Genomic DNA, 27,042 nt, shown 5'->3' with positions numbered 1-27,042 from the left:
ATGGTAACTAACATAGAGCCTTGCGACGATAGTAACTGTACCATAGAGCCTTGCGACGATGGTAACTGTAGCATAGAGCCTTGCGACGATGGTAACTGTAGCATAGAGCCTTGCGACGATAGTAACTGTACCATAGAGCCTTTCGACGATAGCAACTGTACCATAGAGCCTTGCGATGATAGGAACTGTATAGAGCCTTGCGATGATAGGAACTGTAGCATAGAGCCTTGTGACGATAGGAACTATAGCATAGAGCCTTGCGACGATAGGAACTGTAGCATAGAGCCTTGCGACGATAGGAACTGTAGCATAGAGCCTTGCGACAATAGGAACTATAGCATAGAGCCTTGCGATGATGGTAACTGTACCATAGAGCCTTGCGACGATGGTAACTGTAGCGTAGAGCCTTGCGATGATGGTAACTGTAGCATAGAGCCTTGCGATGATGGTAACTGTACCATAGAGCCTTGCGACGATGGTAACATAGAGCCTTGCGACGATGGTAACTATAGCATAGAGCCTTGCGACGATAGTAACAGTAGCACAGAGCCTTGCGACGATAGGAACTGTAGCATAGAGCCTCACGACGATAGTAACTATAGCATAGAGCCTTGCGACGATGGTAACTGTAGCATAGAGCCTCACGACGATAGTAACTAGCATAGAGCCTTGCGACGATAGGAACTGTAGCATAGAGCCTTGCGACGATATTAACTGTAGCATAGAGCCTTGCGACGATAGGAACTGTAGCATAGAGCCTTGCGACGATGGTAACTATAGCATAGAGCCTTGCGACGATGGTAACTATAGCATAGAGCCTTGCGACGATAGGAACTGTAGCATAGAGCCTTGCGACGATGGTAACTGCGGCATAGAGCCTTGCGACGATAGTAACTGTAGCATAGAGCCTTGCGACGATGGTAACTGTAGCATAGAGCCTTGCGACTATGGTAACTGTACCATAGAGCCTTGCGACTATGGTAACTGTACCATAGAGCCTTGCGACTATGGTAACTATAGCACAGAGCCTTGCGACTATGGTAACTGTACCATAGAGCCTTGCGACGATAGTAACTGTAGCATAGAGCCTTGCGATGATGGTAACTGTACCATAGAGCCTTGCGACGATGGTAACTGTACCATAGAGCCTTGCGACTATGGTAACTATAGCACAGAGCCTTGCGACTATGGTAACTGTAGCATAGAGCCTTGCGACTATGGTAACTGTACCATAGAGCCTTGCGACGATGGTAACTAACATAGAGCCTTGCGACGATGGTAACCAACATAGAACCTTATGACGATAGTAACTGTAACATATAGAGTCTTGCGGCGATAGTTTTGGCCGCACCAGAAAACGTGGCCCAGGTCATGGTTCACGATTGGGTCAAAGGTCATGACCAGATTAAGGAATATTTGCGAGGTTAGAGGTCACACTACCTGCCCCAGGACCTCCCACTCTCACAAATATTTGCAGAGGTGAAGCCGCAGCAATGTAAACACAAGACTTCGGCGAACGTCCAGTTAAAATTGGCAAGAAAAGTTGCCTAATTGAGCTGGATTCCTGGCGCGAGTCCATTAGTGAGAGAGAGTGCAAGTGAGGCGGCTGGTCCAAGGTGGAACTCTTACAAGAGTTCCACCTTGGGCCAGCTGTCTCACAAGGAGGACGGTCCTTGCACTCTTGAAAGAGTGCATGCACTCCTTCAAGTGTGCCTGCTGACTCATCTGCCTTCAGGTGAGGCAGCAGGCTGAAGTGGAAGATAATATATATTAATAGCGCACTCCTAGTACATGAAAAGTATATTATATTTCTAGCATGAGAAATCGGCAGTGCAACAGCATACAACGTATCTGAATTTGGATGTAAATAGGAGCTGCCTTGTATGGGCCAATAGGCCTTCTGCAGTTACCTTCATTCTTATGTTCTTATGAAGTTAGAGACAGGCGTGCAATATATTATTATACTCTCATGCGATTTTCGTGGTCAAATCTGAAATACTGGTTGTGTTTCCCGTAAACTAATTGGCTGAGTAAAAATGCCTACAATCTCATCAAACTGAACATTCCTTTTAATAAAGTGCAATCTACCTGTCTCCGATATTCCTCTTTATCATTTCAGTAACATACACACACGTAACCAAGAAAGGTAATGAGAATCTTGCTCCTCTCAAAGCTTTCATACTTGAAACAATTGCATCCGCCATCGAAAATTTAAGATCTCACGAGCACTGTGGCTGCATCGACGGCTCCGTCCAGTCTTCTACTGGACTGCAGCAGCATGTAGGTTTTATAGAAATAATATTTTCACGCAGACTATCAGTGCCAGGTTAAACAACGGGCTGACCTCCACACAAACAGAACTAGCGGCACTTAAACTAGCTACCAGAACATTAAAAAACATAGGAGGAATAATATTTTGTGATTCCAAGTCTGCTCTTCAAGCAATTGAAAATTTCTCCTGGAAGATCGACACCAAGAAACTCATACTAGCAATTATAAATTATCTAATCGCTGCACAGAGTAAAGGGTTTCGAATCTCCTTTATATGGATAAATATATCCCATAATATATCCTATGTACATAAATATAACCCATCATAATGACACACATTGCAGCCAAATTAGCGTGTAACACAGATAAAGTTGAAATAGACCTAGGTATCCCCATCTCTGCTGTCAAAACTATATTGTTCCAAACAATCTGGTCTGATAAGAGAAATTACTGACTCCCAACGATCTCAAAGCACTAGTATAAAGAGCTATGACTTGTTCAGATCTGAAACCTATGTTTATGGGCAGCACAAAACGTGGACCAGACTGCGACACAGTGGTTGCCAGGATCAGGTTGGGTTACCGTTACCTGTGGCAGGTGGCTGCAGGTGAAGGATCTCCCAATCCTGAGCACTCCAGGTGGAAACTCTGTGAGCAGGAGTTTGCACTCCTGCTCACACCATTGGCATGAAGTACCGGGAGCTTTGTAATCACTTTATTCTCTCGTGTTCTTGAAGATATCCTCATATTGTACCCAAAATTTGCCAGTGCAGGCTACTAAACATATGGCCCTGTATGACTAACCATCCTGCGAGACGGGGACTTTTATTATCACTACTACCTTATTCACTCTTGTGTTGATATCCTCATAATGCACCCAGAGTCTGCCAGTGCAGACTACTGACCACATGCCTCTGTATGACTAACCATCCTGTGTGATGGGGATTTTTAGCACCATGTAGCTAGTTTTTTGACACTGTGCTCCCCTTCATATAGTCTAGGGTAGCTGCACTAATGCAGATGTACCTAAACGTGTTAATTATAGAAATCGTTACATATATTGCTTTGAGAGAGAAAGGTGGAGGGGAAGAAAAAGAAGGGTAAATTTCATACACAGTAACACATCTCATACACAGTAACTGTATGACACACAGTAACTGTATGACACACAGTAACTGTATGACACACAGTAACTGTGTGTCACACAGTAACACAACATTGGCCGTTGAAAGATCAGTTCCTCCTACTCAATCCTCATCCTGTTTCCACTTAATTTCAAATCCTTATCATTATCCCTCTTCATTCCCCAACTTTGACAAAATCAAAGTCACGAGAAAAAGGGGGAAATTGGGAAATTTAAAGAGGAAAAAGAAGAGGGGAAGATAGTTGGAGGGTGGAAGAGACTAGGAGAGGTTGGAGAGGTGAGAGAAGGAAGGAAACGGAGAAGAGGAGAAGAGGAGAGGGGGTGATATTGGGGAAGAAAGTTAGAGAGGATCGGAGATGGAAACAGAAAAGGGATAGATAAACAGATGTGAGAGAGGGAAGGAGATTGGGAGAGGGGGCAGAGGGGAGAGACTCGGCTGTGGTCACGCATTAATTCCTCTAATATGTACAATTATGCACTGATTTCATCAAAATTTTCAAGATATTTGATCAAACTATTCCTGTATTTAGCGCCAATAAGGGAAAAAAGGTTGATGTTAAATGGGGGTTAGAGAAGGGGGCGAGATGTGATTAGCTAACAGTTCAACGAGGAGCCTGCCCACCCTTCCCCACCTCCAGACAGTTCCTCCCACAACAGCCAGGGGTGGGAGGCACGGTCCCTCCCAGACTGATGAAGGGGTCAACACTCCCTCATTCACCCATTCCTCTCTCTCTCTCTCTCTCCCTCCCTCCCTCTCCTTCCTCTCCCCCCTTCCTCCCTCTCCCCCCCCTTCCCCCCCTCTCTCCCTCTTCCTCTCATGGAAAGAGCATGGTTGACCTCGTGCTGCAGATGGTGATGGAGAGAGGAAGTGATAGACAGGATCTGAGGGGAGAGAATAATGGAATTAAGCAGCATCAGACGGCAGAACAACGAGAGTTAATACGAGGCTGGACCCAGCGCCAGCAGCAGATGGCAACTCAGAGAAGCTGAGTGGTGATGCTGGGACACTGTAGGTGTGTGTGTGTGTGTATATGTGTATGTGTATGTGTGTATGTGTGTGTGTGTGTGTGTGTGTGTGTGTGTGTGTGTGTGTGTGTGTGTGTGTGTGTGTGTGTGTGTACTCACCTAGTTGAAGTGCATTCCTTGCATTCCTCAAGCACAACTAGGTGAGTATGCACGAACGCACGCACTCGCTCGCGCCTGAACTAAGACTAAATTGCTAGGAAAGACTAAACGAATTGATGCGCAGCTTAACATAAGAGAAAAAACCACGGAGACATGATTGCGATATCCAGCATACAGAAGTTAAATGAGAGAATAGAAAAAGGTAATCTATTTGACATTAGAGGAGCATGAGCAAAGATACACAGTTGAATATTACGTGTCTGAATGATGAGAGAGTAATCCGTCGTCAGAGAAGCTGTTAAATGGAGGGAATTTGGGAGTGAGGATGGGCGGTTCTCTACCTGAACTGTAATATAGGTTCTGCAATCTGTGCTCCATATGGTTGAGGGCTGAGAGGCGGGAATAAACAGCTGAAGCTCAACCCTTGCAAGACAGAAAGGTTGACTACACACACACCACTACTCACACCACCGCCGTCACGACAGCCACACATCACCAGGATGACATCAAATCAAATCAATTTTTTCAGGTAAAAAGTATATACATAGATGAGTTGCAAACATACTGTTGGAGTTATAGATTGAGCAAAAACACAATTATTAGAGCCACAAATACGCACAGCGTTTCGGGCAAAAAACTCATGGGGTTTTCACCACCACCACCACACCTCCCGGCAGCACACCTCCACCACAACACATTAAAGCACGCACCATGATTCAAGCACACACCATAATGCACAGGTATAAAACACCACCCCACAAAACACCATTGCCACACACCCCACAAAACACCATTGCCACACACGCCACAAAACAACACTTAATGCTGTAGCCTCAACACTGGCAGCGGTGGCGGCAAGCACACAAAAACCTCCTACACCATTAAACTGGTGAACTTTGAATTGGCTAATTTGCGATAATCTTGTAGACAACACCCGCCTGGGTTTACCCGCCATGGTAATGGATGTTGTGATGGCGGTGATGTTAATTCCATAACTGCTTCTACTGTTTCACTTACGACAAGTGCTTCTAAGACTACACCTGTAGCATGTTCTGGCGCTGGTCATGTGGTTTCATGCTGTTAATGGTGCTTCTACTGATGCTGTTAGTGCTCCTAGTGCTGTTAGCACTCTTGCTGGTGCCACTGTTCCTTCTGTTGTTAGTGCTCCTGTTAGTGCCCATGAGGTTAGTGTTCCTTGTTCCTGTTAGTGCTCCTGGCAACTTGTGCTCCAGCAGCTGTTGATGACTCGTCAGCATGACCGCGCCTTGGAATGCAACAAAGTCTCTAACAACAAGACAAAGTAGCACAAAGTCATTGAGACAGACGCCCTAAAGGACCTCATCTGGTTTATGGTTTAAAACTTTGTGTCTCCAAATGTTCCTTAAATAATGTACCAAAATAAAAAATTGATCAGACAAAAGCTTAATAAAAGAACTTCAGTCCTAATGCAATAATTATTTTGTGACGAGAGAAATTCTTTTACTGGACGGATGGCAGTTAAAGAATTGGTGTATTTTTTGCTAATTTAGGAAAATATAAAACACGGGATAAAAAGGAACGATGCACTAATAAACACTTTCACTTAAGCCTGTATCTTCTTTATCTTTTATCGGCTCTTTGAGGAGCAATGTGTCGAAGATGTTCTTGCTGTCTAAGATATGTTGACACAGCCCCTCTATTTCCTGTGTAATCTTCTTAATTTCTAGCATAGTCCTGTTTATGATTTGTAAAGTGGGATTTACCATTTCCAAATACTCTGCTAATCTCTTCACCATCACCTCCTCCTGTGGTTGATTGTTAAATAAATCCCTGAACTATATGTTTAACAAATCTCTCACCCTGTCCATGTAGGACAGAAGAAAATGTATATATGTGGTTAGCATTGTAAATGTGTGGTCTGACAGGTCTGTGGTAGAAAATAATAATAATAATAATAATAATAATAATAATAATAATAATAATAATAATAATAATAATAATAAACTACGTAATGCATGCCAGAGATGATAGCATGCTTTTCTAATCACATTTCGTTAATAGTAGTATTATATTGATGCTCTTCTAGCTGTCTGGTAGTTCCTCTTTCCAGTGACATTGAATAAAAGAGAATTTGATATGCTTTAGGATTGAGTTGCCTTTATTAATGCTCATAAACACCGTTAAGTTCGATTTTATTTCCTAATTCACATACTAGAGCGTGCTCAATTTTTCTAGTCGAGTTCTAGAATGTCTTGTCGAGTTCCTCGCCTTCTTCCTCGTGTTTTCCTCTGAGTAGACCTCCATCCCCCTCTAACATAATCAATGGATCTTTTACAATTACCTTTTCTGTTTTGGATCTGGAGAAAAAATCTGTTTTTACTTTACACACAGAGATCACACTAACGTGATGCATCAATTGAACAAATCCACATTTGGATTTGTTCAATTGATGCATCACGTTAGTGTGATCTCTGTGTGATGATGATGTAAGGGCGAAGAGGGAGAACGGCCTGTTGACATAGCTCGGGTGCAGGGGGGGGGGGGGTTGTGTAAGAGCCTGGCTTGTGCCTCGGAGAGGCTACGGGATCCAGTAAGTTCAGTAGAACTTCGGTTTCAACCCTTTTACCCTGTCGTAGCTCAGTCGATTAAGGCAGTGTCTGGGATGCTCCCGGACGCAGGTTCGAATCCTCGTCACGGCCCTTGTGGATTTGTTCTGTTTTTACTTTGGCTTGGTATTTAATCATCGTTATGTATTTAGCCCAAAATACCGACTCACAGTTGTTAAACAGTATTTCCGAGTAAACATCATTTTGGGTTTAAATACATAACGGATGAGGAAGCAGGATTAAAAAATATTACTGTCGCGTTACGCTGGATATTTGTGAACCAAACATTAAGTTGAGCTTCTAACGATAAACAAGAGGGTCAGGATAAGGATTTGGGATAGGACAGGGGAAGGGAATGGTGCCCAACCACTTGGGACGGTCGGGGGATTGAACGCACCACCACAAACTGACACATTCTTATTACCAACAACAATAACTCATGAATGATGAATTGTTAACCCATAGACAGTAACTTCTCTGTTACCCTTTATTACTCTAAGATAATTGCTTCAGTTTTTCCAGTTTGACGTCTTGCACCCTCAGCTAATTAGTTCCCATGTTTTTTTTGGCGCAAATAACCACTCAGAAGCATAAATCGCTTATTTCTATATACTACAGTTGTAATAGCTTGATTAACTCCACTGACTCCACTCCAACTCTTAACTCCACTGACTTTCATGAATATGATATAAAGTCGCGCCAGAATAGTTTTCGGACATTCAGATAATTTTCCTAAAAATCGGAATACCAAATTACATTCTGATCAACAAGGAAATACTCAACATACCCTGATCAACAAGGAATGTGATCAATATTTCCTTATTGATCACATTCTCATCAACAAGGCAATATTGTCTAGAGAATGTGGTAAGAAAGTAGGTCGAGGCTCTTGGGTAGTTCTAATGCCGGAAATAATATTTTTGCAGTTGTAATGTATTTTTTTGGTATCAAAATAGCTGAGTAAAATGAAAAGAAAATATATTTTTGCTAAGATCTACTTCATCTCAGGTACAGTGTTCTCTCTCACTGTCTCTCAGGTACAGTGTTCTCTCTCTCACTGTCTCTCAGGTACAGTGTTCTCTCCCTCACTGTCTCTCAGGTACAGTGTTCTCTCTCCCTCACTGTCTCTCAGGTACAGTGTTCTCTCTCACTGTCTCTCAGGTACAGTGTTCTCTCCCACTGTCTCTCAGGTACAGTGTTCTCTCCCTCACTGTCTCTCAGGTACAGTGTTCTCTCCCTCACTGTCTCTCAGGTACAGTGTTCTCTCCCTCACTGTCTCTCAGGTACAGTGTTCTCTCCCTCACTGTCTCTCAGGTACAGTGTTCTCTCCCTCACTGTCTCTCAGGTACAGTGTTCTCTCCCTCACTGTCTCTCAGGTACAGTGTTCTCTCCCTCACTGTCTCTCAGGTACAGTGTTCTCTCCCTCACTGTCTCTCAGGTACAGTGTTCTCTCCCTCACTGTCTCTCAGGTACAGTGTTCTCTCCCTCACTGTCTCTCAGGTACAGTGTTCTCTCCCTCACTGTCTCTCAGGTACAGTGTTCTCTCCCTCACTGTCTCTCAGGTACAGTGTTCTCTCCCTCACTGTCTCTCAGGTACAGTGTTCTCTCCCTCACTGTCTCTCAGGTACAGTGTTCTCTCCCTCACTGTCTCTCAGGTACAGTGTTCTCTCCCTCACTGTCTCTCAGGTACAGTGTTCTCTCCCTCACTGTCTCTCAGGTACAGTGTTCTCTCCCTCACTGTCTCTCAGGTACAGTGTTCTCTCCCTCACTGTCTCTCAGGTACAGTGTTCTCTCCCTCACTGTCTCTCAGGTACAGTGTTCTCTCCCTCACTGTCTCTCAGGTACAGTGTTCTCTCCCTCACTGTCTCTCAGGTACAGTGTTCTCTCTCCCACTGTCTCTCAGGTACAGTGTTCTCTCCCTCACTGTCTCTCAGGTACAGTGTTCTCTCCCCCACTGTCTCTCAGGTACAGTGTTCTCTCCCTCACTGTCTCTCAGGTACAGTGTTCTCTCCCTCACTGTCTCAGGTACAGTGTTCTCTCCCTCACTGTCTCTCAGGTACAGTGTTCTCTCCCTCACTGTCTCTCAGGTACAGTGTTCTCTCCCTCACTGTCTCTCAGGTACAGTGTTCTCTCTCACTGTCTCTCAGGTACAGTGTTCTCTCCCTCACTGTCTCTCAGGTACAGTGTTCTCTACCTCACTGTCTCTCAGGTACAGTGTTCTCTACCTCACTGTCTCTCAGGTACAGTGTTCTCTCCCTCACTGTCTCTCAGGTACAGTGTTCTCTCCCTCACTGTCTCTCAGGTACAGTGTTCTCTCCCTCACTGTCTCTCAGGTACAGTGTTCTCTCCCTCACTGTCTCTCAGGTACAGTGTTCTCTCTCCCACTGTCTCTCAGGTACAGTGTTCTCTCCCTCACTGTCTCTCAGGTACAGTGTTCTCTCCCCCACTGTCTCTCAGGTACAGTGTTCTCTCCCTCACTGTCTCTCAGGTACAGTGTTCTCTCCCTCACTGTCTCTCAGGTACAGTGTTCTCTCCCTCACTGTCTCTCAGGTACAGTGTTCTCTCCCTCACTGTCTCTCAGGTACAGTGTTCTCTCCCTCACTGTCTCTCAGGTACAGTGTTCTCTCTCACTGTCTCTCAGGTACAGTGTTCTCTCCCTCACTGTCTCTCAGGTACAGTGTTCTCTCCCTCACTGTCTCTCAGGTACAGTGTTCTCTCCCACTGTCTCTCAAGTACAGTGTTCTCTCCCACTGTCTCTCAAGTACAGTGTTCTCTCCCACTGTCTCTCAAGTAATACTTTAATAATTCTTACTGTCTCTTTTCCTTACTCTTTCTATTTATCTCACTTTGTTTCTTTCGTTTATGTTCTCCGAGTGATGTGAGCTTGTGAGTGTGTTGGTACTCACCTAGTTGTGCTTGCGGGGGTTGAGCTCTGGCTCTTTGGTCCCGCCTCTCAACTGCCAATCAACAGGTGTGCAGGTTCCTGAGCCTATTGGGCTCTATCATATCTACACTTGAAACTGTGTATGGAGTCAGCCTCCACCACATCACTTCCTAATGCATTCCATTTGTCTACTACTCTGACACTGAAAACGTTCTTTCTAATGTCTCTGTGGCTCATTTGGCTACTCAGTTTCCACCTGTGTCCCCTTGTGCGTGTGCCCCTTGTGTTAAATACTTTTCTTTTTCCTTGTGTTAAGTCTGCCTTAATCTTCACTATCAATTCCTTTGAGAATCTTGTATGTGGTGATCATGTGCCCCTCCTAACTCTTCTGTCTCCCAGCGACGTGAGGTTTAATTCCCGTAGTCTCTCCTCGAAACTCATACCCCTCAGTTCGGGTACTAGTCTGGTGGCAAACCTTTGAACCTTTTCCAGTTTAGTCTTATGCTTGACAAGATATGGACTCCATGCTGGAGCTGCATACTCTAGGATTCGTCTGACATATGTGGTATACAAAGTTCCGAATGATTCCTTACACAAGTTTCTAAAGGCCATTCTTATGTTGGTCAACCTGGCATATGCCACTGATGTTATTCTCTTGATATGGGCTTCACGTGATAGGTCTGGCGTGATATCAACCACCAGGTCTCTCTCTCTGACTCCTGAAGAATTTCATCTCCCAAATGATACCTTGTATCTGGTCTCGTGCTCCCTACACCTATCTTCATTACATTACATTTGCTTCGGTTAAACTCTAACAATAATTTGTTCGACCATTCCTTCAGTTTGTCCAGGTCTTCTTGAAGCCTCAAGCTGCCCTCCTCTGGCTTAATCCTTCTCATAATTTTGACTTCGTCAGCAAACATTGAGAGGAATGAGTCTATACCCTCTGGGAGATCATTTACGTATATCAGAAACAAGGTAGGACCAAGTACGAAGCCCTGTGGGGCTCCACTGGTGATACCTCAGATACGCCAATCTGAGGTCTCACCCCTCACTGTAACACTCTGCTTCCTATTGCTTAGGTACTCCCTTATCCACTGGAGCACCTTACCAGTTATTCCTGCCTGTTTTACCAGCTTATGTACCAGCCTCCTATAGGGTACTGTGTCAAAGGCTTTCTGACAGTCCAAGAAAATGCAGTCCGCCCGTCCTTCTCTTTCAGGTAAGAGGGTTCAGGAACCCTCCCTGAACCACACACTTGTATATGTGTGTACTCACCTATTTGTACTCGTCTATTTGTGTCTGCAGGATCGAGCATTGACTCTTGGATCTCGCCTTTCGAGCATCGGTTGTTTACAGCAATGACTCCTGTCCCATTTCCCTATCATACCTGGTTTTAAAATCATGAATAGTATTTGCTTTCACAACCTGTTCCTGAAGTGCATTCCATTTTCCCACTACTCTCACGCTAAAAGAAAACTTCCTAACATCTCTGTGACTCATACGAGTTTCAAGCTTCCATCCATGTCCCCTCGTTCTGTTACTATTCCGTGTGAACATTTCGTCTATGTCCACTCTGTCAATCCCTCTGAGTATTTTATACGTTCCTATCATGTCTCCCCTCTCCCTTCTTCTTTCTAGTGTCGTAAGGCACAGTTCCTTCAGGCGCTCCTCATACCCCATCCCTCGTAGCTCTGGGACGAGTCTCGTTGCAAACCTCTGAACCTTTTCCAGTTTCATTATATGCTTCTTCAGATGGGGACTCCATGATGAGGCGGCATACTCTAAGACTGGCCTCACGTAGGCAGTTTAAAGCGCCCTAAATGCCTCCTTACTTAGGTTTCTAAATGATGTTCTAACTTTTGCCAGTGTAGAGTACGCTGCTGTCGTTATCCTATTTATATGTGCCTTATCCTATTTATATGTGCCTATATATATGACGATGCGTGAGAGGTCTCTCTCACGCATCGTCACAGGTAGGCTGTTCCCCTTCATTGTGTACTGTCCTTTTGGTCTCCTATCTCCTAGTCCCATTTCCATAACTTTACATTTGCTCGTGTTGAATTCCAGTAGCCATTTCTCTGACCATCTCTGCAACCTGTTCAGGTCCTCTTGGAGGATCCTGCAATCCTCATCTGTCACAACTCTTCTCATCAACTTTGCGTCATCCGCAAACATCGACATGTAGGACTCTACGCCTGTAAACATGTCGTTAACATATACAAGAAATAGAATTGGTCAAAGCACCGATCCCTGTGGTACTCCACTTGTTACTGTTCGCCAGTCCGACTTCTCGCCCCTTACCGTAACTCTTTGGCTCCTTCCTGTTAGGTAGTTCCTTATCCATGCTAGGACCTTTCCCCCCACCCCCGCCTGCCTCTCGAGCTTGAACAGCAGTCTCATGTGCGGTACTGTATCATACACACATACACACGTGTGTGTGTGTGTGTGTGTGTGTGTGTGTGTGTGTGTGTGTGTGTGTGTGTGTGTGTGTGTGCGCGCGCGCGTGCGCTGTTAATTTGACCTATTTTTTTAAGTTTCATACATTTTGCAGTGGGACGCAAAAGATTAATTGTCTCTACAAAGTGTTAATTATTGTTTCCAAGCACTTGTCAACTAGCAGCAGTTGAACGTGATAAATACAAATTTTTAATGAGAGAGAGAGAGAGAGAGAGAGAGAGAGAGAGAGAGAGAGAGAGAGAGAGAGAGAGAGAGAGAGAGAGAGAGAGAGAGAGAGAGAGAGAGAGAGAGAGAGAGAGAGAGAGAGAGAGAGAATGGTAGGGAGGTGTATGCTGGGATGTAAACAGATATCGTGACAACACACATTTAGTTATGGATCACATGGCAACCAATACTGACAGATCTCTCTCTCCGAACCATAATCTTGAAGATATACCATCATATATATATTCCTATACTGCCTACAATGATGCAAGAACGCTGCAATAAACTGTATTGAAGCATCATCATCACTATGTCAACCTATACTGAAGACTTTCTACCATGCCAACTCAGAGACAGATGGCAGTGCTGACAGTTTTACTTCAGTTATCCCAATACTTGTCATTCTCATCTCCAGTTTCTATATCCTTGAGTCTCTTAAATCACAGCCAATATTAAAACGCCTTTTTCCAGTTGATATTTTTTCCCACTAGCATCCAATACATTGTTATATTGCCCCCTGGTGTGCGTCCATAGCATCAAATCATCTTTGAGTCACCCCATACCTGAGTCACCCCATACCTGAGTCACCCCATTCTTGAGTCTCACAAGCCTTGAGCCACCTCACCCATACTCTGGTTCCTCCCTCCCTCTCTCATTTTACCTGCCGCCCTCCACAAACAGAACAGCCTGGCTCCCACACAGTTGCATATTGAAAATCTGGCGGGGAATATCTCGGACGTTACAATAGCTGTTATTCCTGAGCTGTTCCTACCTATATCCCAGGAAGCTCTTTCTACGTCTAAAGAAGTTAAAGACCACTTTTATATGCCCAAAAGATGGCTGTTAAGAGAAAAAGAAATGCAGAAATAGGAAATAAATCCAATTTATATCCGTGGAATTGCACGAGCACTGTGAGAGAATTGAATGGAATATATTAGCTCAATTTGGTCACTGCAGTTCCAGTATTCTGTTTTATTTTCATTTACTTCTCCCATCCTATTTTTACTTTGATTCAACAGTTGTTTTAAATAATTCATGTAAAATACAAGAAAAAGATTTCACTGAATTTACAATTGATCAATTTATAATTTGCATTGATCTTAGCAAAATCTTTGAATATCCACTTCTGCAAGTTTAAGACAAATACATATGAAAATGATCACTACCTCTGTGGACTACCTTTGTGTCTTTTTGTGTAAGACGTTTCAACTTTCGGAAGCTCTGTCATAATCATTTCTTCTAGTTAATTATTTGTTTTTGTAATTTGTTTGTTTTTCTTGTGTAAATCATATTCACTTTCTGTTATTGTACTTATTTTAATATTTTCACTGAATAAATCAATGCTATATATGCACATTATACAAGTTTTAAACAATTTGGAAACATTGAGATATTCCAACTAATAAGACAATGACCAATTTATGAACTCAAATTGGATACAGGAAGCCAGACGCAATCAGATATCGAAGAAAGGAATTAATATGTAAAAGATCCAAGAATAATTACGTCTAAGAACTTAACATTAAATTAACACAACAAAACAAATTAAGCATCAACTAGAACAGCGTTTTCCAAACTTTTTTCACTGTGACCCACAACAAGAACTGTATTTTGTATTGTGACCCAATTTGCCAATGTGTAATAAATCAGATAAAAGCTCTGTGGATTAAGTTCCTTTATTTACTATTAACACATGATAAATGTATATTTATAGACGGAAACTATTCAATTAAGTATTTCTGCTTTTACGAAGAATATAGAAAATTATAAAGAAACATTTTGCATGAAATTCTAGGTAAAAAATAGACATATTAAACAATAATTTTCTTAAACGTTTTCATATAATGAGACGAATGTGTTTGTTCGTAAGTAGTTGATTCCAATTTGGAACACTAAAAGATAATACTACACGCATATCTGGTGCAGTGTTGAGTTGGTTTCTATCTTTCACTCTCGTAAATTGGAATGATGAGTAATAAATGCGCATGAGATTGTCGCTCTCACTTGCTCTATCCATCTCTTCATCTATCTGTACATATAAGAAGGGTATCCTGCGGTACCCGGGTGCCTTTCCCTCCCCTTCGCCCTCGTCCTCCCGATTCTTTCCCCCTCTCCCCTCGTACTCCTAACCTTTCCCACGTCCGACCCCCTCTCCACTCTTCCCTTCCCTTCCCTCTCTACGTCCTACCCATTCTCTCTCTTTCCGCCCCTCCCCACCTTACCCTTGTCCTCCTCCCTCGTTCCGCACTTCCCTTCGTTCCACCTTCCCCATTACTCTTCTATCTCCGAGTCGTTCCACTCTTGCCCGTCCTTGCCCACCCACCCTTCCTGCCCCTCCCTCCCCCCTCCCCTCCTCGTCCTCCATCCCCTATCCCCACCAACACCCACCCTGCTTAGTCCCTGATTCCTTTCATCAAATATATAATGGATCAATGCAACTAATGTATTAAGGAAATATTTCTTTCTGATAACGAAAAACCTTTCGTTCATCTCAACCCATATTTCACATGACGAGAATTGAATTGAGGAGATCAAGTAGTGAGGTGTGAATAAATACTAATATTTCTTAACTATTGTTGTTGTGGGATATCTGGGGCTTGACTCAATTATTCAATTATTTACTTATTTAATTTAATAACTAAGGACCACCCACTTTTGAGAAAAGAGGGAAACTAATAAAAATGATTAGAAAAACACTGAAGAACCAGTGTCTATGGATAAGTATTAGAAAGAATAATCACTTAAAATAAAGAATGGACTGTATGATTAATTAACTAAAGTCAGAGCCTCAAACACCTACATTGGGGGGGGGGGGGGGTATTACTAGAACTTCATATACGTCTAGGAACTAGTGTGGTTCGTCACCAGTTCATTGCTGAGTAAATAATATTATGATCTGAAATGCTATAGTCAAATATGTCAACTCAAATTGTATATATTATTGATTATTAAATTACGGAGCAACCGTCTAAGTAAACACATAAATTTCCAATCATCATATATGGTAAGAATATTCAATATAATAATCTTGCAAATTTGTATTATGATCAAATTGGAAGAATTAAATGTGTACAAAAAGTCTTAGCTTTAAGACGATTTTTATGACATCGTTTGTGATTCGTCCTCGTGATCTCAGGATCTCCACATAGAAGAAATTAGAGGTGAATAACACGAATGATGTTAACGACTCGTTGACTCCTCACATACGAGCTGAAATTTAAAGAATATTAAGTAGCATTGGAATAGGCTACTTTAATCTCAATTATTCATGAAAATAGAAGAAACACCAATGTGGTACTAACGTTGGATATGGGGTCGTCTCACTATGTAACGACAGACTACTCACAAATATACAATCTTAAATGATGCATCAAGAAAGAAACTATACTAAACGTGAGCGTAGTTACTACTGAAGTTTGCCGATATCGCGTCTGCCAATCCCAAACTTTCACGGCGTTGTACACGTATTTGTGGGTTTTGGCTTTTAATTATAGACGCGTTATTGGTTGGCCGAGCACTATGGAGCACGTGGAAGAATAATTATTCACTATTAGTTTGGTATCAGTGTAATTCTTGCTGATAACTCCCAATCGCCACGTGTCTCGCCACTCTTGACGCCAGGACCCTTCTCTCTCGTCCGCTGTCCAGGCACGCTCGCTCTACAATGGCGTCGCCGCCTTCCCCAACCCGCGTCTCGCATTCACCACAGAAATTATTAATCACGAATAATACTTTTTCGCGCAATTGTGGCTGAAATACTTTAATGAGGACTGGGTTGCAATTATAGGGGTTTAAATATTATCGCATTCTCGTCTTATGGTGTTAAACGAGAAATGGAGAAGATTTTAGTTTTCTCCATGGCATTCATGCGTGACAAAAAAAAACTATTACTTGATAACAATTGTAACTAAAAACTCTCGATTTAGGATTATTGGGAGTTATGTTATCCGTAAGTAATTATCACACGGAATACTGATGATTTTAGAGAACCCCATTCAATTCTCTAACACATTGGTAATAAATGTGTTTAACTAGACATTATCTGACGCAATGTTTGCTGCTCGATTTCGTGAGAATTCTAGCATTAATACGCAGATGCAATGGTTAGTTTATGTTGACACTACTGTTAGTAAATTTAGTGACTACTGTAGTTAGTATATAATAATAATGATTTATTATAATACAATAGTAGTTTATTAGTGTTGGAAATTTCCAACAGTTGTCCCCTAACTCCCCTTGCCACTTCGGGGTGGGGGGGGGGGGGGATAGGGTGTTTATGTAGCGTCAGGGCACCAATCCCCCCAGCCACTGGGCATGGCGAGAAGGCACCCCTAAGCACACCTAATTCCCTATCAAACACAAACTAAAACACACATAAATGGCAGATCTCATCATAACCCTCAAGAGTTAAGATGATACTAATAACACACAATAATAACCTGAAAAACAAACATATATTAAATGGAAAATTCTTTTGTATTTGGTTTTAACTTATGCATTCCCCGACCAGCCTATGCCTGTCCCATACCCCAGACCATTTCCCATACAAATCTGGGTGAGGCTAACCGCAAGCGTCTGGACTCGCACTCTGGATAGACAGACATTCTCTCTTATAGGGATAAGCCTAGGGTGTTTTATAAGCTTATGAATGGCTCTTTACAAAATAGAGAAACTCATCTTCTCATTCAATGAGAGTGTTCTATCGGATCAAAAGGTCGTCTAAAGGCGGCCTTAAAGCCAAGGGACGTGTGTGTGTGGACTTGCATAAGCTTAGTTTAAAGAGAAATTCAATATGTAATATAATGGTGGATAATACCCGAGTTCCTGATATCAAATTAGGTAACTTTGATTTAGTTTAATAACCTGTCGAAATTCTAGCTGTTAGGATGTGCCATTATTTGTTGGTTTAAATAACTAGCTTAAGTTGTAATGTGAAAAAAATCCTTCCACCTCTCAGTATACTCTTTGATTTATTTTGTCTCATAGCTCTTGGTGTAGCTGTTCTTATTAATTAATAATCCGTGTTCCTAGCGGTATTAATAATTCTCTTTCATCATTGAATTTAAAATATCAAGCTAGAAGATTTGAAATTATATTTAATTAACAAAATTACAACTATTAACAAAATGCAAAATAACCCCTTGGATGTTAAGTACCAGTATCTGTTACTCATTGATTCCTGATACCTTAAGTAAATACTAATTGACGTGCTGCTTCTGTGTCGCCTTTGAATGAATTACGACACACATGTGAGACGCATCACGCATATAGCATAGACCCGTAACAAGTGACTGTAAAGGGTGGAGAGAAGTGATTTAATCATTACCAGTTGATACAATATTAGGCGTCATATTCCCAGAACTGTAGTTATTGTGTTATCGGTCTATGCTGCTTTGTATCCGCTTCGCTAACCCACCTTCGTCTGGTGGTACGATATCTGCTGTCTTTATAGCTGTGTCGGGATGATACTGGTTTATGGCTCTAGAAGTAATGTTTGAGGCCTGTGATAGTGAATTATTAAACCATGATGATTATTGATTTCCTGGAATTTGGGCGTGGGCGTGAGTGCACGGGCGAGGGGCCTGAGTGCACGGGCGTGGGGCCTGAGTGCACGGGCGTGGGGCCTGAGTGCACGGGCGTGGGGCCTGAGTGCACGGGCGTGGGGCCTGAGTGCACGGGCGAGGGGCCTGAGTGCACGGGCGTGGGGTGAGAAAGATTACGTGAAAAAGAAACGTTGCCACTGCTTTCAAACACTTTACAGGTACGTTGTGGCAACCTAAAATTGTTTGTCGGGAAGTATATATTATATACACCACGGAAACAGTTTTTTTCTTACAATCATGTTGAATTTTTCTTACAATCTTTTTTTCTTACAATCTTTTTTCTTACAATCTTTTTTTCTTACAATCTTTTTTTCTTACAATCTTTTTTTCTTACAATCTTTTTTTCTTACAATCTTTTTTCTTACAATCTTTTTTCTTACAATCTTTTTTCTTACAATCTTTTTTTCTTACAATCTTTTTTCTTACAATCTTTTTTCTTACAATCTTTTTTTCTTACAATCTTTTTTTCTTACAATCTTTTTTCTTACAATCTTTTTTTCTTACAATCTTTTTTCTTACAATCTTTTTTCTTACAATCTTTTTTTCTTACAATCTTTTTTTCTTACAATCTTTTTTTCTTACAATCTTTTTTCTTACAATCTTTTTTTCTTACAATCTTTTTTTCTTACAATCTTTTTTTCTTACAATCTTTTTTCTTACAATCTTTTTTCTTACAATCTTTTTTCTTACAATCTTTTTTTCTTACAATCTTTTTTCTTACAATCTTTTTTCTTACAATCTTTTTTTCTTACAATCTTTTTTCTTACAATCTTTTTTCTTACAATCTTTTTTTCTTACAATCTTTTTTTCTTACAATCTTTTTTCTTACAATCTTTTTTTCTTACAATCATGTTGAATGTTTCAGCGAAGAGAGAGTTGTGGGGTAATCCTAGCAGGCAGTAATGTGCTTTTTATTTGGTGAATATTTATTTTGTATTTTTTATTTACTTCAAATAGTGGACTGTATTTAAATTCAGCTTGGCAGGTTTCACTTTAACACATAGTTGAGGGTTGGTAAATGTACACAGCCTATCCCACAATTGGTGGGGATATAAACCATAAACATTTACTATTTGCGTCATATAAATTATACCACATATGGTGGATTAGACTACAGTGTAAGGTTAGTACTATACAGTAGTATTGTAAACATGGATTAGTACAAAGTTAAATGGGTGGCTTTCGCTGTGTGGTTGATATGGGCTGATTAGGCTGTGTGAGAGCTGTTCCTTTATCATCAAATTAGGGTGTGGCACATATGGTCCAGACTGTAAAATGGCGGCTAGTTCTCATGTCGAGTCTGGGGAGCAGCTAGTGTATGCAAGATGTTACAGGTGTAACGTACGATTATGTTACGTACAAGACAAGAGTACGTAACAAATTTCCTACAAGAGTAGCCAGTGTTAAGTGAATTACCCGGTATATGTGGAAGTGAAGGCGTGCATATGAAGACGAGCAGCAATTGACAGTACGAGGATGGACATTATGACATGTCCTAAGCATTTCCAAAATGCACAATTTAGCTGACCAAAGCCATAATTTCGCATATTACTCTATTCCCAACTTTACAAACTACTGATATATACACATAGACATGATATAGACACTGATATATAATTACACCTTTAACCAGCAATTCAGATAAGAATTACTCAGTATAACTGGGTTCTTCTTCATGTGATCTTGAACTCTGCCTCACTGCAAACTATAACACGTATATGACAACAAAATAAAAAAAAATACAGTTTAATGAATTCCAGATAATAAGTAACATTCACACTTCACATTTTACTAATTTTTAACTATATTATATATGTTGAAAGCATATATGTTTATAGACCATATCTGCATTAAGATATTACAAATTTACTAATTCACCTGCACATCTCTTCAGAATTACAGATTAATTGTTGTGTTAAAAATTATTACAAAACTTTTTTTAACAGCACTACGTTTGTCAGTTTTAGTACCAGACGGGAACTATCAGGGGAAAGCGCTAAGCCATTATGACTATATAGCACTGGGAAGGGGTCAGGATAAGGATTTGGGATGGGACGAGGAAGAAAAGAATGGTGCCCAACCACTTGGAAGGTCGGGGATTGAACGCTGACCTGCACGAAGCGAGACCGTCGCTCTACCGTCCAGTCCAAGTGGTTGGAGGAGTGGAAGGTCATTACTGTGACAGACAGCGTCGACAGAGGTCCACACCCTCGTTCATTTACACATGTACACAAACATCGTTGCATGAAACACTTTCTCAATTTTGTATTTTTTCCCCTTTTGATTTTTTTCTTGTTTTCCTGTTCGGAGGGTTGAAACTGGAAAAGACTATTGAAAAAATTAAAAAAAAACTAAACTAATTCAATTATGTGAGGCCACTGCATTTTTGACCCAATTTCCATGAACTTTTCAAAATTGTGTACACAACCTTTGGACACTATTTTAATAATAAATAAAGGCTTAGAAAACTTATATTTGCTATACTAACGTACCTAATTAAATAGGTAATTTGAATGCACTCCATAGCCTTCCTTGCTTTATCCCAAATGCACGTTTAATAAAAATAAACATATTTTAATTATTGTTATAATTTATGCATATAAAGTTTTACACACACACACACACACACACACACACACACACACACACACACACACACACACACACACACACACACACACACACACACACACATTTTTAATTTTAATAACATGGCTGGTGAAATACTAAAGAAACTGTTCATGACTTGCGAGACAAAATTGGAATATGCAGCAGTTCTTTTTGCCCAAATCTCAAGAAGCACATCCATAAACTGGAAAAGGTACAAAGACATGCTACAAAATGGGTTTCGGAACTGAAGAGCAAGAGTTAGGAGAAGAGGCGTTAAACATGCCAAAACTAAAAGATAGAAGAAAAAGAGGTGATATAATCACCACTTACAAAATACTAACAGGAATCGACCAAATTGACAAAGAGGAATTCCTGAAACGAGCAACTTAAGGAACAAGAGGACACAGATGTCCTCTTATGTTCTTGAAGAGAACACAGATGCTAAGGAAACAAAGATGCCGAAAAAATATTGTAAAGTTTTCTTTTGCAGAGTGGTAGACTGTTGGAACAAGTTAGGTGAGGTGGTGGTGGAGGCCAAAACAGTCAGTAGTTTCAAAGCGTTATACGACAAAGAGTACTGGGAAGACGGGACACCACGAGCATAGCTCTCATTCAGTAACTACACTTAGGCAATTAGTTAGGTAATTACACACCTACACGCGCGTGCGCGCACAAAAAGAGGTTACAGAAAAAAATTATTTATTCTAGAATTTCACAATCTTCATTCCTATGTATTATATTTTCAAATATATTTTGAATTTGGTGTAGAATTACAATTGTTAACAATAAAATAATATCTCCATGCTAAAATATCTCGGGGCTCATTGTATAATTTGCTATTACTCAATATTTCTTGGGCTGTCTACTTGAGAGCAAGACAGCGAGAGAGAAGAGAAGGAAGAGTGGGTGATTTGGGTATAGGAAGGATGAGAAAGGAGGGGGTTTGGGAGGGCGGGTGGTTGGGGGGGGGGGGGAGAGAATTTGATCAAAATAAATGAGTACCACATAATATTAAGAAAAAATAATATTAACAACAAATTACAAATCTGAATGCAACAAAAACTTATCCATTTCTAGCGTTCATTTTGAAATGCACAATAAAACAATTGTATAAAGTCCACCAGAGAGAGAAAATGGTATTTAGTTGAAAATATTTGCAATGTGTTAATGGATAAAAGCAGTCAAAAAATAAAATACTGTAGACTAGAATTGTCGGGTACTGTAAAGACCAAAAGTGAAAGTGAATGGAGAAAAACTGAGCAGTTTCGTCACGTAAAGAATTCGTGAAAAGAATGAGTCGGGGGAAAAAATAAAGTGGTCACGGGAGTGTGTGTGGTCAACACATTCCATCCGTTACTTGTATAGAAACTGAGAAAAAGTTAGTTCCACTGGTGGGGTTTGTCTGGCAGAGTTCCATGGACAATTGTTGAACATATCTGTGTGTGCACGTCTGTGTGTATGTGTATATATATATATTATATTATATATATATATATATATATATATATATATATATATATATATATATATATATATATATATATATTATATATATATATATATATATATATTGTAGTTTTCATTTTACAGGCTGTATTACAGCCATTGCTTTATATTGCTTTATTTTTCTAGATTACCAATACTATATTGTGGTTCCAAGGGTTGTTATAGCCGGGGGGAAGGGTTGTAGAGATAAGCTCCCACAGCCTGTAAAGTGCCCCTGATGGCGTGGGTCTCAAATAGCCTCTGACAACCAAGTCCAGCTCCTGGCCTGCACGTGTGGCTTAGCCTCTAGGCCTGGCGGAACTGCTTCTACCAACAGGAGAAGGGGCGAAGGCGGGTCTCTGGCGCCTTAAAACCAGTTGCTTCGGGCAGATGGGACTTGTTAGCCTGGAAAGGCAGCTCATCTAGGGAAAGGAAAACCCCGAATTCAAACCTCTGCTGTCTTGTGGCTAAACCCATTCATGGGAAAGACTTCGGGAGTCAACCCTGAGGAAAAATCCGGAGACGGAGTCCTTAAGGCAGTTTGCAGCTGTTTACAACTACATTCTGGTAACTCCTGCGACGACACTGGTGCCAAGCGTATCGGCGCCTGCCCTTCCCTTGGATCACATCGGTGGCGTGGAGAGGGTGGATCTGCTGCCCTGGAGAGGACACTCCAACATCGCTTTGGCGATGGCTCAACACGGGAAGTGACAGTTACCGGTGATAAGCCTACCACTCAATTGGCGTAGAGTGAGGCGCCAGGGGTTGCTTCTGTCGGTGGGATTGTTGTTGTTGTTGGTTAAGATTCGCTACTTAGAACAAAAAGTTCCAAGTAGCACGGGCTATAGTGAGCCCGTAGTGGACATGTCTTATTCCTTTGTCGGTGGGATGTTGTTGTTGTTGTTAAAGATTCGCTACCTGGAACAAAAAGTTCCAAGTAGCGCTGGCTATGGAGAGCCCGTAGATGTCGGTGGGAGAAATCATCCGATTTCATAGGACAGCTACTGCCCGCCTCAAGTTGGGCAGCCCCCAGCCAATAAAGTGCTGTCCCGCCACGGTCCGCCAACCCACTGGGTGCGTGGGGCTTAGGCCACAATCCAATAAGCGGATCGTCAACCCATGCACCAGGCAAAAGAAAACACACACACAGCCATTCAGCTCTCAAACTGGGCACATGGAATGTAAGGACCATGACACCGGGTCTCTCGGAAGATCTACTGGAAGTGAACGACGCCCGCAAGACAGCTGTGATCAACAATGAACTGCGCAGGCTCCAGATGGACTTAGTTGCTCTGCAGGAGACACGTCTGCCCGCAACCGGCAGCATACGAGAGAAGGACTTTACTTTCTGGCAGGGCAAACCACCAGAAGAGGTAAGGGAGCATGGCGTTGGCTTTGCCATCAGGAGCAGGTTGTTAGGGTCCATAGTACCGCCCACGGAGGGGTCTGCAAGGATCATCAAACTTCAGCTTCATACAGCAGCAGGAATGGTCAGCCTCATCAACGCCTATGCACCAACACTGACCTCCTCTACCGAAGCGAAGGACAAGTTCTATGATGACCTGAGCCTAGCTCTCAGAGACATACCTCAACAAGAGCCAGTCTTCCTCCTGGGAGACTTTAATGCAAGAGTTGGTTCTGATCACAGCTCTTGGCCTTCCTGCCTGGGCCAGTTTGGATTTGGGAAGATGAATATGAGTGGGCAGCGCCTCCTGGAGTTCTGCTGCCGATGATCTCTGCATCACCAATTCCTTCTTCGACACCAAGCCCCAGCATAAGGTTTCCTGGAGACATCCCAGGTCTAAGCATTGGCACCAACTCGACCTGGTGCTTACGGGGCGTAGCAGTCTGAGAAATGTCAAACTGACCCGCAGCTTCCAGAGCGCAGATTGTGACACCGACCACTCTCTCGTCGTTTACAGAGTAAAGTTCCAGCCCCAGAAAATAAACAGAGCAAAGGAGGAGGGGAGTTCACGCATTAACGTAAACAAGACCCGTGACCTTCACAAGGTGGAGGAATTCACTGCGGCGCTGGTAAATGCCCTTCCTGTACCATCCTGCGATAGCGCAAGTGAGAGGTGGTCACATCTCAGGGGCACTATTTTCAACACTGCCATGTCCACTTTTGGTAAGAGGCAGAACAAGTCAGCAGATTGGTTCGAGGCCAGTGCAGAGGAACTGTTACCCCTCGTAGAGGAAAAGAGACGAGCTCTCTCATCCTACAAGAACCTGCCCTCAGAAAGCAACCTACAGGCCCTCTGTATTGCCCGCAGTAGAGTTCAACAAACTGTGAGGCGTTGTGCTAACGATTACTGGCTCCGACTCTGTTCCAGTATTCAGACTGCGGCCACTGTCGGCAACATAAGAGGCATGTACGAAGGGATCAAACAGGCAACAGGCCCTACACAAAACTGGACGGCTCCTCTAAAGTCAGCCACTGGAGAGATCATTGAAGACCGTGATCAACAGATGAATCACTGGGTGGAACGTTACTCCACACTCTACTCCAGACAGAACTTGGTCAGCGTAGAGGCTTTGGATGCAATCGAATGCCTGCCCATCATGGAAGAACTTGATCTTGAACCATCTGTGGAAGAAGCTGAGAAAGCAGTGGATTCACTTTTCTGGGAAGGCCCCAGGAGACGACGGGATTCCGCCTGAAGTTCTCAAGTGCGCTCGTGGAACACTTAAATCTGAGCTTCATGACCTTCTGTGCCAGTGCTGGAGGGAGGGCTCGGTGCCACAAGACATGAGAGATGCAAACATCATCACTCTCTACAAAAATAAAGGTGATAGAAGCGATGTAAACAACTAACGCGGCATATCTCTCCTCAGCGTCGTTGGCAAACTTTTCGCCAGGGTCGTCTTGGTCAGGCTTCAGATTCTTGCCGAAAGATTGTACCCCGAGTCACAGTGTGGTTTCCGAGCAGAGAGGTCGACCACTGACATGGTGTTCTCCCTGAGACAGCTTCAGGAAAAGTGCAGGGAGCAGAGAAAAGCCTTGTACATTGCCTTCATTGACCTTACAATGGCCTTCGACCTCGTGAGCAGGGACGGACTCTTCAAGATCTTGGCCAAAATTGGCTGTCCACTCGCCCTACTCAGCATGATGCAAATCGTTCCACAAGGACATGAAGGGGACAGTCGTGAACGACGGCTCAACTTCTGAACCATTCAACATCAACAGTGGTGTTAAACAGGGGTGTGTTCTTGCTCCAACCCTGTTCGGCATCATCTTCGCGATCCTCGTCAAGCATGCCTTTGGAACAACCACAGAAGGCATCTATCTTCGTACAAGATCTAATGGAAAACTCTATAATCTATCCAGACTCCGAGCAAAGACAAAAGTACAGAAGCAAATCCTCAGGGAGTTCCTCTTCGCCGATGAAGCAGCGGTCACTACAAACACAGCAGAAGGCCTGCAGCAGCTACTCAACCGCTTTGTTGCAGCCTGTTCCACATTCGGCCTAACAATCAGCTTGAAGAAGACACAGGTGATGGGACAAGATGTCAATGAGCTACCCTGTATAAATAGAACAGACTATGTGCTGGAGCAACCCGTTCTCGCAAATTTAATAAGTCAATATTGACTAATTAAATATGTGCATAGGTGACATACTTAACATAATAGTTTCCCTTGAAAAGCTTCATAGAAAACACCGACCTTACCTAACCTACTTAGTATGTTAAGATAAGCATCTTATTGCTTCGTAATTACAATTATTACCTAACCTATACCTATAATAGGTTAAGTAACAATTGTAATTACGAAGCTATAAGATGCCTATTTTAACATACTAAGTAGGTTAGGTAAGGTCGGTGTTTTCTATGAAGCTTTTCAAGGGAAACTATGTTTAGTATGTCACCAATGCACGCAACTAATAAGTCAATATTGACTTATTAAATTTGCGAGAACGGGTTGGCTGGAGGCAGTTCACGAGTTTGTGTACCTGGGCTCCACAATCTCAGACACCATTTCCCTGGACACTGAGCTTAACAGGCGTATTGGGAAGGCCGCAACAACACTGGCCAGGCTCACAAAGCGCGTTTGGGAAAATGCCAAACTGACAGTGCACACCAAGGCACAAGTCTACATGGCATGTGTGGTGAATACACTTCTCTACGGCTCGGAATCCTGGACCCTGCGCTCTCGCCAGAAGAGACGACTCAATACTTTTCACATGCGGAACCTGAGACACATCCTTGACTTCACGTGGAAAGACCACGTCACCAACAACACAGTACTCGAGAGAACAGGAGTCCCTTCAATGTACACTCTCCTGAAACAGAGACGCATGCGAAGGCTGGGACATGTCACACGCATGGTCGATGGCCACATACTGAAGGACCTCTTGTATGTAGAACTGGCGTCAGGAAGGAGACCCATCAGAAGACCTCAGCTGCGTTTCAAAGATGCCTGCAAACGCGACCTCAAGAAGATGAACATCGACATCAACACTTGGGAGGCAGCAGCTGCGGACAGATCTGCCTGGAGATGTAAAGTGCAGAAGGGACTCCAGCAATTCGAGGATGAACTGAAGAGGCAGGCGGAGGATAGTAGATTTCAGAGGAGGTCTCGACCACTATCAGACGCACCCGCTTCGGCGTTTATCTGCACTCGCTGCAGTCGAGACTGTCATTCTCGGGTTGGCCTTCACAGCCACAGCAGGCG

General features: G+C 42.5%; 1 protein-coding gene across 1 annotated transcript; it reads left to right on the top strand.

The window, feature by feature from the left end:
- LOC138363184 (prestalk protein-like) lies at nucleotides 1-22,556 on the top strand. The gene is made up of 5 exons (XM_069322177.1): nucleotides 1-622; nucleotides 726-1,250; nucleotides 2,120-2,280; nucleotides 5,586-5,723; nucleotides 22,518-22,556. The coding sequence occupies exons 1-5, from the start codon at nucleotides 1-3 to the stop codon at nucleotides 22,554-22,556; spliced, it is 1,485 nt and encodes a 494-aa protein (XP_069178278.1).
- Nucleotides 22,557-27,042: the final 4,486 nt, after the last annotated feature.

Source organism: Procambarus clarkii, chromosome 10 (genome assembly GCF_040958095.1).
Source record: "Procambarus clarkii isolate CNS0578487 chromosome 10, FALCON_Pclarkii_2.0, whole genome shotgun sequence".
In the NCBI taxonomy this organism is placed as follows: domain Eukaryota; kingdom Metazoa; phylum Arthropoda; class Malacostraca; order Decapoda; family Cambaridae; genus Procambarus; species Procambarus clarkii.
Note: the sequence above shows the minus strand (reverse complement) of the source record. Positions and strands in the feature narration are given on the sequence as shown.